This window comes from Acartia tonsa, chromosome 8, assembly GCF_053477335.1.
Source record: "Acartia tonsa isolate MP-2025a chromosome 8, ASM5347733v1, whole genome shotgun sequence".
NCBI classification, from domain to species: domain Eukaryota; kingdom Metazoa; phylum Arthropoda; class Copepoda; order Calanoida; family Acartiidae; genus Acartia; species Acartia tonsa.
This window is the reverse complement of record NC_137267.1, coordinates 26,501,718-26,515,894: the sequence shown is the minus strand read 5'-3', so window position 1 is coordinate 26,515,894 and position 14,177 is coordinate 26,501,718. Positions and strand designations below refer to the sequence as shown.

The window sequence follows — 14,177 nt, the reverse complement described above, 5'->3', positions numbered from 1 at the left end:
ACAAAATAAATCATCAGCTACGCTTCCAAAGTACTACCTAACTGTTATACCAATCATCATGCAAATTTTAAAATCGATGGGACAATCCTAAACGAAAAGAGATAACAATTACAGACGGACAGCCTTACCCTAAGTATAGAAAAGCTTCGCTTTTAATAACAAAAACGGAATTTAATGATGAAAATAAAGTAAAGAGGAAGGAGCAATTTGATTTTTCTTCTAATGCGCTGGTTTTTATTCTTATAATGACATAGATGTACGGGGTTGAATGCACACTTTCTTTAAGTGGCCTCTTCTGCTATTTCAAAAAATTGTCAAAATAAAAAAAAATATTTCCAGCAAACTTTAAATTTTAAGTTCCAGGTACTATCCTCCAGGCCCCAGCAAGTTCCAGGTACTATCCTCCAGGCCCCAGCAAACTTTAAATGGCTCCGGTGAGTGCAATTTTTGATTTAGAAACTTCAAATTTCAAAACTAGGCTTTTTTCATATGTCTACATGACACAATAAAACTTCTTGAAAATCTGCCGTCGTTTTCCCGCCAATCGCCGACTGCAGTAGTTGCATAGTACAGCACCCAGGTACAACTGCTGCCGGCGAAATTTATATTTTGTGATTATGAATATAAAATTTACATAAAAATAAACATTTCCTGAAAAAAAATTTCTTCTAGCTTCAAACATAAGAAAAATTGTTCTTTTTCATCAGTTTATTGTCCTTTGTTTTATCCCCTGAAATCCTTGATAATTACTCACTGACTACTATTCATAATAGAGAAGCTGCACTACTAAAAATATCTTTTTATTTTATAAAAACATGATGATTAAAGTAATTATTGAGAGCTTAATTATCATGATATTGAATTTTATCAATAATTGTAAAAAAGTGCAACAGGTTTAATCATGAAACTTTATTCATCTACTTTATAAATTTTTTTTTCAGTTTATATTTTAAAGATACTTGCATGTTTTAATAATAACAGGGATGACAACATCTATGAAAGAGAAGCTCTAAAATCAGACGGTAGGACGAACGAACCTTAAAAACTCATTGAGCAGATTAAAAGTCTATAAGTATAAACAAAATTGAATGTAATTAATTTCTTGCAAAATTGCATAAATCCAATATAATGTTTAAGGACAGACTTACATTTTTAGGTCTTTGTTAAAGGTTGTTTTGCTTATAACGCAATACCTTGTAGTCCTTGGAATCATTATTTCCAAATTGCAATTAAGTGTTACAAGAATCATCATTCCAGGTTAAAAATGAATAGGGCAATTCCAACATGCCTTAATGAACAATAAGAGCTTTCCATTACGGACGTAGGGACCAACCAAAATTATGGAAAAGCTTCGCTTCTTTCAGGACAATAATTTTAAAGGAAACTTCACCGAAATTTAGATCTATCACTTAAGCGGTTACCAAGATCTTTTGGTACAAACAAATAGACAGACATACTGCAGCTGCCTATAAATATTAATATAATTATAATACAAGTTAAATTTAAGATGTATAATTGAATTGAATTAAGTTCTAACCAGGTGTCAAGTTAATATATAACAGTTTCATCCAATATCTTCATGCTAATTCATTTTGCTAAATTCTCACTTCTCTTTGCAGTCCCCCCCTTCATTTGCGCCTTTTTTTTTCTCTTCTGCCCATTAATATTGAGCCAATTTATCATCCACCCTCACAGCCCAGAAAATCTCTCCCCCTCCCCCCCATAGAGTGCCTTTAAATTTTAAATGAAGTGGTTTTAAAGCACAAAGGTGGGGGGCCCAAAGTGCATGGAGAAGGCTCAGATGAAAGAGTATGTGTGGGCGTACACTGTTTTACAGCGCCTCAGTTAGTGAAGTGATGGTTTCATGCAAAGACGTACGCTACGCGATTTTGTTAAAAATAATAAGTGAAAAATTGTCGAATTTTTAATGAAAAAATCCACGAAATGTGTTAATTATTGCAAATCTATTATTCATACCATTTAAAGATAATATTCAAAGGTGGAAAGATGTTAGATTTCTATAATGTAAGTATGTTTTTATTAGCCCTATGTTAGGCCTATATAGATAGGCCTATAAGCATGTAATATGGGCCTATATATTTCTTTGAAATAAGGGTGGAGTTGTTTTACTACTCACAATATTAGGACTTAATCTTGTTTAATAATCAGTAAAAGTATTTTTATAATGGAATTCTAAAGTCAATAATGGTATATAAGAAATATTTTAAATGTTATCATAATAGAAATAGAAGAGTAGAAGAATATTCTGAACCCTTTTTTCGTCAAATCTAAGAGAGAACATTCCTAGCAGACAAAAGTATTGTTTACTTTCGACTCAAGCTGATGTGGATTCTTAAAAAATGATAGACTCGCTATTCGATAGTGAGGCAAAATTATTTTTGTGAAAAATCATCCAAAAGCACATTAAAAATCTACAAAAATTAAACAAAATCATATGTTAATAACCCTCTTAAGATTTTATTTCATTTTTGTAAATTTTTTTATTCGATTTTGGAGGATTTTTCACAAAAATAATTTTGCCTCACCAGCGAGTTGCCAGCCTAACTTTTTTTTTAAGAATCCAACTTTGTTTCAAGCTTTCAAATTGTAAACGAAATTTTTGGGCAATTAATTCTGATTCCACAAAGCTTTCTACTAAGAAAATATACTGTTAACAGCTGACTTTTATGTATGTATGAAATGAAAAAAAACATGCCTTCGTAGGAAAATGTGTACATAATTTCAACCAATGAGATCCAATGTAAATTCCGATGCGATTCTCCTATTGGCTCAATCAGACATTCCCTCTCTTTCTTAGTACCTTTATTGTTATCATATTGAAAGTTAAAACAAGTAAGACAACATCCTTGAAAACGAAGCTCAATAAATTAAACAAACTGTAAAACAACTAGCGGCTGTGCCCCCAGCATTTAGGGGCAGCTTAATATTAGCTGTAAATAGCCAAAATTCTGCCCGGCACCTATGTAAATCTTTCCTAAAATGAAGAAGTAGGCCGATTCCGTCGTATGCGAGATCTTAAAGGACAGACAAAACATTAAAACAAAAACTGCAAAAAAAATTGCATGAAAAGGCAATAGAAGTATTTCTAATTGTCATATAAATCACTATTTCAATAATCTAGTAACTTTTATCATGTTTTTAATGGTCTTGGTAATATACCCCTTTGCTTAAGATATTGTACCTTGTTGCCTAGAAATCAGATAAAAAGAATAATTATATCACACAAAAAAGGTTTCTCAAGAAAAAAACTACATGCTTAAAATGGACGTACGGTCTTTCTTGTAATGATAATAGAGTTGCAAAGATACCCTAATTAGAGAATATCTTAGCTTTTTAAAAGGTATATACGAGAATGGTTAAATTATAGATCTGCTTTCATTCTAAGAATAAGAATAAGATAAGTTTAGGTTAGGTTAATTCAGGGGCGTCCAAGCTTTTTTATTTGGGGGGGGGGAGGGGTAAACATTTTTTAAGGGGGGGTAATTTTTTTTTTTTAGGGGGGTAATTACCCCTTGAAATCTGTTGGCAGGTGTAAAATGAAAAGTATTTTGGGGGTGCCTACGGCACCCCCAAATTCGTCTGGGGGGAGGGGGTAATCACCCCTTTACCCTCCCCCTTTTGGACGTCCTTTGGTTAATTAAGGTACATTATTTACTAAGTATATTTGCGATTACTTTTATTTAATGAAATCTTCCAATTTTTAACATTTACAAAACAGCCTGCTTTATTGCATCAAGATCCATGACAGATCTATATAGGAAATAAACGTCTATAAATGAGCTCGAGTCTTCCAATGGTAAAGTGTTTAAAACTCATAGTGCTCCAATAATCCTCATTAAACTCTCATTGACCAAAGCGATAAGACCTTTATCCTATTTGTTTATGGAATGAATTAAGTTTTTCACTTCATGTAGATATTTGAATTACATTGAAGTATTTAATCCTTATTTCATAAATAAAAAATATACGTTCATAATAGAGTAAATCTAAGAAAACTGTATTTTAAAAGAATTCGATTGTGGCGACACTTTCTTTGTGTTAAAATATTAAAACTAAAATTTTAATCATATTAACCCTTTGGTGATGGTAATGTGAAAAAAATATAATTGAAAAAATCTTTTTAAAATCATTTAAATTAATAAATATTTACTTCTTTCTTTTAGATAGTAATGGCGGGGGAGGAAAATTGATTTATTGAGAAATAGATATGTACTTATAGAAAACTAGCCAATAGCGATATAGTTATATTGAGCCAACTATAGTACTTAGATATGTTTGTTAAGTCCAACGCAGTGCAGGTTTAGTCCCTTTTTTAACATTGGATCAAGAAAAATTCAGTGGATTACCCCCTATTGTACTTTGTGTTGACCATTTCGATGGATGAAGTGTGTCTAATAGAGTTAACATAAGAGTAACCATTATAATCTTTTCAAACCTTGTGATCTCATTCCTGTAATTACAGGATATAATCATTACTAGAAAGACTGTATGTGGTTTTTTAAAATGTAGGCTTTAACATTATTTTTGACCCATTTCATACACAATAGAAATATCCATGTTTTAAAACTTAAAATAAAGGGTGAATTCTACTACGATTGAGTATTCAAGCAATTTGCGAACGTTTTTTTATCAAATTTTCAATAGATTTCTAAAAGATACATTTGTTTTTTCTTCATTATTATAATATTTTTTGGTTTTCGCTTTTATGTCTGTAGTCACTCTTGTTTGCTTTCTGTTAGAAATCCTCATGTCAAAAAATGAGAAATATTAGAGTATTTATGATTATTTCAATAGTAAAGCAATTTGAGATCATTCTAGACTTTAATTTCTCATATTTGAGTTATTGTCTATTTCTCTCTATGTTTGGTATATAACAATCGTACATATAAGCTTACCCTAGTAATCTCTGTCTCAGCAATTTACCTTTTTTTGTGCTTATATAAGCATTTTTGTCAGATTTAAGTAGGACGTGCTCACATCGGGAAAGTCCGCACTTTACAACAAAAGTGGCTTACTTAAATCGGACATGTCGGACTAACGAGCCATTTTCGTAGGTTAATTGCTTACTTGAAGAACTATTATTGCCCTATAAACCCCTAAAAAACCCCAAAAATAAGGGTGGCTGATAAGAATCAGCAAAATCGGACGCTTTTGAGGTAAATGTCTTACAGATTAAGATTTTAATCCGGATTATTTTTCCTCAAAATTTAATCCCTTCTCAGCCATTTAGGCTATATTTGTAGTTGATTGCTTACTTAAACAAGCCATTTTTGTGATTAATGTCCTACTTATATCTTCCATTTTTGCTACAAAATCCTTACTTAAACAAGCAATTTTTGTGATTAATGTCCTACTTATATCTTCCATTTTTGCTACAAAATCCTTACTTATACAAGCCATTTTTGGGGTTGATTGCTTACTTAAATCCTCCATTTTTGCTGCAAAACCCTTACTTAAGTAAGCCATTTTTGGGGTTGATTACTTATTTAAGTAAGGATTTTGCAACCAAAATGGATGATTTAAGTAAGTAATCAACCCCAAAAATGGCTTATTTAAGTAAGGATTTTGTAGCAAAAATGGATGATTTAAGTAAGCAATCAACCCCAAAAATGGCTTATTTAAGTAAGGTTTTTGCAACAAAAATGGATGATTTAAGTAAGTAATCAACCCCCAAAATGGCTTATTTAAGTAAGGTTTTTGCAACCAAAATGGATGATTTAAGTAAGCAATCAACCCCAAAAATGGCTTATTTAAGTAAGGATTTTGCAACCAAAATGGATGATTTAAGTAAGTAATCAACCCCAAAAATGGCTTATTTAAGTAAGGATTTTGTAGCAAAAATGGATGATTTAAGTAAGCAATCAACCCCAAAAATGGCTTATTTAAGTAAGGATTTTGCAACCAAAATGGATGATTTAAGTAAGTAATCAACCCCAAAAATGGCTTATTTAAGTAAGGATTTTGTAGCAAAAATGGATGATTTAAGTAAGCAATCAACCCCAAAAATGGCTTATTTAAGTAAGGATTTTGCAACCAAAATGGATGATTTAAGTAAGCCATTTTTGGGGGTGATTGCTTACTTAAATCATCCATTTTTGCTACAAAATCCTTACTTAAACAAGCCATTTTTGTGATTAATGTCCTACTTTTATCTTCCATTATTGCTACAAAATCCTTACTTAAACAAGCCATTTTTGTGATTAATGTCCTACTTATATCTTCCATTTTTGCTACAAAATCCTTACTTAAACAAGCCATATTTGTGATTAATGTCCTACTTATATCTTCCATTTTTGCTACAAAATCCTTACTTAAACAAGCCATTTTTGGGGTTGATTGCTTACTTAAATCCTCCATTTTTGCTACAAAAATCTTACTTAAATAAGCCATTTTTGGGGTTGATTACTTACTTAAATCATCCATTTTTGTTGCAAAATCCTTACTTAATTAAGCCAATTTTGGGGTTGATTACTTACTTAAATCATCCATTTTTGCTACAAAATCCTTACCTAAATAAGCCATTTTTGGGGTTGATTGCTTACTTAAATCATCCATTTATTTATTTTATGCTTTCTTTAATTCAACCTTTTTACTGTGAAATATGTGCTTGAACACCAGCTATCTTATGTTTAATTACCTTTCTTTTGAGCTACTAAAACCTCACATAAACTTGCTCAAACATTTTTTAAAATTATTTTATATATTTCTTTATAATACAAAAGACTCTGATGAAAATTTAATCAAGTTGATACAAATTAATTTGATGTTTCTGATTAAATGAAGTCTATAGGAGTTCCAGCAAAACCACTCTAACAACAGACTGAATTAAAAAAACCAACAATCTATTTTTAAAGTGATTCTAAATGCCCCCTATTATATTTTCAGGTGATAAGTTTATGTTCTTCACTGAAGTAATCTAATGAAAAATAATTACAGACAAACAAAATATATTCAAATGTACTAAATAGGATTACATAAAAATATTTCTTAACAATTTCCAATTAAACATTCAAGAATTTTTATCAACATTTAATAACAATAAATACTAATAAGATACATCAAATATAGAAACAAATAATATTCCAATGCCTGTTTGTTAATAAACCTGAATAAATTTCAAGAAAAGTATTTTAATTTAGGGTAAAACTTTTATAGGAAAACTTTAAAACATTTTGATTATTATTGTGCCTTGAATACCAGGTTTCAGCTATTTGTAGTTTAGGAGCTACATTGAAAATGTGAGAAAAAAGTTGAAAAGTTTTGAGTAAGGTGGAACATTTTACCATGTAGCTCCTATACTAAACTTAGCTCAGAAATAGTTCTTACATATCCAAAAACTAGAGCTTATGACAATTCACAAATAGCTATACAATTGAATGTGTGGTAACCAACAGTTTTTAGACTTAAGATGAATCAAATTCAACCAGAGGTGTATTGTAGTTATATAAATTAAGTGTAAGTTCCTGCTTTAGTGTCAGATAAATTGCCAATATGAACCCACCCTAATAAACATAATGAACAAACTAACAAACAAACAGACAGACAGACAAATTTTGAGATGTCCCAAAGACCAGACAAAATGACATGAGAGCATTGAAAAAATATTTTAAATTGGTGGAGTTGAAAACTTGATGCCTTTTTTTCTAAACATTAAAAAAAATATTTATTTTCCTTTCACAGAAAGATAAACAGACAGATGGACAGACAGTCAAACAGACAGATGTAAATATAGACAAACATATTAACAGACATTTAGATAGACTGTCAAACAGATAGTGAAACCCCCAATTTATTAGGGTTTATATTCTTGTTTAAGAAGGTATGCTTGTTATGTTGCCCTACTTATATTCTAATTATTCTTGTATTGGAAGGTATAGCTTGGTATTGCTGCACTACTTATAAAATAATTGTTCTTGTTTAAGAAAGTATAGAATGTTATTTTGTGCTACTTATTGTATACCTTGGTATTGCTGCGCTACTTATAAAATAATCATTCTTGTTAAAGAAAGTTTAGAATGTTATTTTGTACTACCTATAAAATAATTATTATTGTTTGAAAAGTATATAATGTTTTTTTGTGCTGCTTATTGATATAATTATCTTTGTTTACAAAATTGTAAATTGTTATTGTTGCACTACATAAAAATAATTAATCTTGACAGAAGACTAACAGACAGACAGAAAAACAGTTCAAATACAAATAGATAGATGGACAGACAGATGGACAAATAGATAGATGGACAGACAGATGGATAAGCAAACAGATGGACATTTAGAAAGACTTCAAGACAGATGGATAGACAGACAGAAAAATGGATAGAGTAACAAATAGACAGATAGTCAGATGGACAGAGAGATGGTTAGACATATAGACAGACAGACAGACTGACAACAGTCTGACATACAGACAGATTTTCAGACATACAGATAAACATATGAACATACGGACATTTAGCTAGTCCAGACATATGAGATATACATACAGACTTACAAGAAGAAATACAGAAGTGCAAGTAAAAAATTGAACAAGGATGACAATATCCATAAGTAGCAAAGCACAAAAATTGTGGATGGGAATACCTACAAGTAGAAAGAAAGAGTATTCTTTAAAATCAAGAATAGATTTAATTGATTGGAGAAAATAAACACAAAACCTTTTTTATTTTGTATGATGACTGACATACAAATGCTCAAAGTAAATTACATACTGGATGCTCAGAACAATTGGAAAAATTATTATGATACTGTCATCTTAAAAAAGTTTGAAAATTAGACCAAAAACACCAAAGATATTAGGAAATATGTAAAAATATAAAAATAGCCAAAAACCTGCTCAAATGCAGTCCAATCACTATGGATGTTTTTTAAAACAACTGGAAAATTAATTGATATTCTTATCTACAAAAATTTTGAAAATTGGACCATAATCACCAAAGATATGGGAAAATCTGTAAAAATATAAAAATAGCCAAGAACCTCCTAAAAGGCAGTCCAACCTTCATAGATGTTTCATTAAACAGCAGGAAATTTAATTTAGATATCTATAACAAAAAAATTTTAAAAATCAGATTATGAACACCAAAGTTTTGGTGAAAACAACAAAAATAGCCTAAAACCTGCTAAAAAGCAGTCCAACCGCCATGGATGTGTGAAAGTTAATTATGTTCCTTAGCGATGGGATTTTCGTCATAAAGTTTCAGCCTTCTATCTGTCATAGGAGCCGAGAAATTCATGTTTTCCCACTTTTTCTCTGACAGACAGAAAGGACGGGCATTTCAAATTATAGAGTAGCTTCGCTACTACAAAGTAATCAGCTATCTATATAAAATTGATTAGGGTTAATATTCTTCTTAAAGAAGCTATGCTTGTTATTGTTGCCCTACTTATAATCTAATCATTCTTGTTTAAGAAGGTGTAGATTGTTATTGTTTTGCTTCTTATTAAATAAATATAAAGATTTAAAAAGGTTAAATTGTTATTGATGCCCTACCTATGATCTTAATATTCTTGATTAAGAAAGTCTACTTTTTATTGCTGCGATTCATATGAAATGACTATTCTTGTTTGCTTATTTTTTAAATGTTGTTATTTGAAATTTATAACAAAGGAAAGGGTTATTTATTTAGTCTTTCTTTATGATAATTAACTAGCGGCTATGCCCCTTAAGGTAAGAGGGGGGAAAAATCAACCTCAGCCTATTTTGAATTTGAGTTTTTTTTTTGGGGGGGGGGGGTGAAGATACCCTCCCAAAAAATAGTTTAAAATTTTCTCAGGACCTATAAGAAGCTTCACGGTAAAGGAGACTAATATCAGTTCAGCAGTTAGTGAGATCCTTTGGGACAGACAAAAAATGCTTACTACTTTATTCAATAGGACTAGCGGCTTCGCCCCTAGCCTCTAGCCTAGCCACAGGACCAATAGGTATATACCCTGAAGAGTAGAATCCAATCGGTTCAGTGGTTACTGAGATCTTAAGGGACAGACGAACGGACGGACAGACAGACATCATTCTACTTTGTATTATAGTTAGTGCATCATCACCTTCGTCAAAATGATATTCAGAACTATAGTTTATTACTTAAACTCCCATTTATATTTACCTTCATCAAACAAAATTCTATTCAAATATATATAGTCTTGTGGTAATTTGCAAAAAAAATTTGTTTTAAATATGACAATATGCAGAAGTGAAGGCCCACCAGAGCATTGTATGGATCGTGTAGGGATGTGACAATAGACGAAATTAAAATAATTAAATAGTTTCTCTGGTAGCTTAAGATTATTTGATTGCACTTATTTATTGTTGCTTTAATGCAGGGATCTAAAGGGATAAGACAAAGGCCGATAAATTAATGTACATCCCCGATGATAAAACAAAAATCTTCCATTACAATTAGTGGTTGAAACTTTTGTACACTCAATCTAATGAATCAACCAATCCCCAAAGTTGTTAGGCCAAAGAATAGGAAAAAATAATTATAAAACTAAACTATAATTAGGGACTAGTTTTTAAACAGCCCATGGTCCCCTCCATCCCTTTAATGGATTGAATTATCCTAGTTTTCATTATAGACTAAATTTTCGATCTTACCAGGAATCTAGGGAGATAAGACAATGGACGATAAATTTATGTAAGCACCTCAATTACAATAAATCTTTTTTTGCAGGTAACACTTTTTTAATAGAAAGGTTAAGGCACTGTTGGTTTGTACAACCCCAAAAAAACAACAAGTTTTTAAGCCAACAAACAACAGATTAGTTTTTCTCACAAGTATAATTTCCAGTCCAGTGTCCCCTCCCTCCTTTGTTTATACAAAGCTTTAATAAATTGTAACACAGAAAGAAATATTGAATAATATAAGGGGAGGTGACCATTGACTGTAAATTACACTGGTCCACAATGTTGAGCTTGATGGCTCAAAAACTTTGGGTACTTTGATTCAATAATTTTGTTTTTTACTTTTTGGGATATATAAAAAAATATTATCCATTGTCTTTTCCCTTATGATCGTGATTGGATAGTGTTAAAGTTTATAATTTTATTAAATTTGGATTGGTTAATTAATTTACTTGCAATGTGCAAAGTTTTACTCAATAAAATTACAATTAATGAGGGGTAGTTTATAATCATTGAAGATATTTATTAATGTATCATCCATTGTCCTATCCCTTTAGGTCCCTTAAATCATAAACAGTTGAACGCGGGAAAAAAATGATTATTTTTAATGTTATATAGTTCCAATAACATTTCTCTATACGCGGAAATCTGTCCATAATATGATTCTTGTTTTTACTTCAAACTAAAATTGACTAAATACTCAATCAAAATACCGAAATTATATCAAAATATAGGGATCTTTAGAGATAAAATAAGGCTGATAAAAAGATGTACATTCCCAATGATGACACACAAAATTACCCCTTCTGTAGTCCCCAAAGTTGTTTAGCCATAACATAAGAAAACGCTATTTTAACCTTTGGGGACTAGTGTATTAAACAGCACAATCTTCATTCCCTCTCTCTCTCTCTCTGCTAGTTCCAAAAGTCTTATATTAACGTTTTCTTATTCGTTAACTTTACAACCTTGGGGATTTTTACTGAATTTTTGAATTAGGTTATTAATTTTTGGTTTGGTTATTAAGTAAGTAAGGGACAATGGGCTGTTTATTACACTAGTCCCCAAAGTTTTACAATAACGTTTTCTTATTCGCTGGCTTAATAACTTTTGGGGCTTTTCTGGGATTTTGAATGGTTAGGTTATCAAGTATGGTAGTGGTTAAACCAACCAACCAAAATTAACCAAAAGTCCCCAAAGTTGTTAAGACAGCGAATAAGAAAACGTTATCATAAAACTTTGAGGACTAGTGTATAAAACAGCCCATTGTCCCCCCTCATTCCCGAAGTTTTAAAATAATGTTTTCATTTTGTTTGCTTAACAACTTTGGGGACTTTTACTGAATTTTGATTGGTTAGGTTATTAAGTAAGTATGGTGTCTAAACTTTTCAACCACTAATGGCAAATTACAGAAAGGGGTATTTTTGGATGTACTTCAATTTATCGAATATTGTCTTATCCCTTTAGATCCCTGGAGGCGATAAACATAAATTTTAGTCCCACTTAAAACCGTTTTTTATCCCGCGGAAATCAATTGAATTCGAAGCCATACTGGAAAAATATGTTCAGTTTCACTTCGAAACCGATAAATATCCAGCCATACTGAAAAACTATTATAGTCAGTTTTCTATGAATATATAATGCACAATCAAAAGATTAAACATAAAAAAACTGGTGTTAATAATTGTACATATTTATATCCGCAGAAAGCTGACTATAATACGATGTTATGAAATAATTATTATTTTTTTGATCATAGAATGTATAACCCTGCTCTATTTCCTTTTTTAATAAAGTAACAGGATCTGTGTGTGTCTCTCTGTCTGTCTGTACCTAAGGATCTCACTATCCACCCCCAATAATTGTTATAAAACTTTGGGTACCAGTGTAATTTATGGTCTAATGACACCTCCCATGCTCAAATATATGCATCACATAAAAAAACGTTTTGACTATTATTTAAGTTTCTAATCCAAAAACTTCAATATTAAATCCCCGCCCATTTCCTTTATTTGTTAAGTTATAACAAGAAAATGTTAATAACAAAATTTTTAGCTTATAAAAAATGTAAAAAGGTTCGTGTCAAATCGTTTTCAAAAATAGACAAATAACGGACGGACTATATGTAGAAAGATACAATTTATAAACTTTAAAATAAATACATTCAACCCCGAGATGACTAAATAAAACTGTTTTTAATATTATTTATGATTGTACATTTTTAAATTCATATAAACTGGATATATTACAATATAATACATGATTTTTCAGTATAGCTTAGAACCGGTTCTAATCCAGCGGATATTAATCTGTTTCGAAGCCATACCGGAAAATCAATTAAGTTACAAACTCATGACAGACAAAGACATGGATTGTAAAGTAGCTTCGCTCTTATCTATTGTTTTAGTTATTATTTGTTAATAGAGCTGAGAGAGAGAGAGGACTATGTACCCTAAGTTTTTAATCTGACCAAAGGGCGACGTGGTTATTACGGAGGGAAGGGTCAATAGGCTGTATATTACACTAGTCCCCAAAGTTTAATAATAATGTTTTCTAATTCGTCGACTTAACAACTTTTATGACTTTTACTAAATTTTGATTAGTTTATTAAGTTCAAACTTTTCAACCACCAATTTTAATCTACAGAAGGAGTAATTTTGTAAATCATCATTAGAGATGTACATCAATTTATCGGCTATTGTGTTATCCCTTTTCAATCCTAATGTTTCATAATTTTTATTTGTTAGCTTTGTTTTTGTAAATGCATTTATCTTTTTTTCTTTTCCCGACAACAAATGTTTTTTTTTTACAAAAACGCATGTATGAGAAAAAATATAATATGTGTTGAACTTTCTGGGTGGGAGGGGACAAAGTTACGTTAATAACAATACCTATTTTACATAAAACATAGTGCAACATTTGCTTGGTTAATGATAATTAATATTTCCTTGTCCTTCACCATCTTTCCAAATAATAAATAATGGGGAATAATCCCTTTCGTGGCAACGCCCCTTAAGGGGCGATTCGTAAAATTTTAAAAATGGCTCTTTAAAGGATATTTTAGGTAAGTTTAGGTTATAATTGGTTAGGTGATTGCCCCACAGGTTTAGGCAATTGTCCCCGCAGGGGCTAGAAATAGGAGTAAAGCTACTGTGAAAAATTGCCTCGAAAGGGACTATACCCGCTCTTTGCAATAATGCAATAGTATGATTAATCTTTCATTGTGCTAGCACTACCAACTTTGGTTTTTACAAATAATTTTATGTTTTCAGAGAGGGATAGGACAATGAAAGTCAATTGAATCTAATATTAAACTACATAAAAATATAACATTTAGATCTAATTCTACAGTTTTAAGAATTACCTTTACACAACAAATGCGAAAAGAGACAGGCAAAATTTCTGGATTCTATTTTGTACTTCAGTTTAAAATTATTGGTTTGAAATAAATGCACAGTTATAATAAACTTTGCATACCTAAATAAAGATAAAATATCAACACTTCTATCATTATTTGATATTTATCTTCATTATAAGCAGC

The 14,177-nt window shown here is 30.8% G+C and overlaps 1 protein-coding gene across 1 annotated transcript in view; it reads left to right on the top strand.

Annotated features, from left to right (window-relative positions):
• Positions 1–1,786: 1,786 nt before the first annotated feature.
• LOC145326540 (uncharacterized) overlaps positions 1,787–14,177 on the top strand; it is a 34,749-nt gene continuing 22,358 nt past the window's right edge. The window contains exon 1 of the mRNA XM_080169911.1: positions 1,787–1,844. Within this exon, the coding sequence (XP_080026037.1) occupies positions 1,787–1,844 (58 nt within the window). The remainder of the gene's footprint in view (positions 1,845–14,177) is intronic.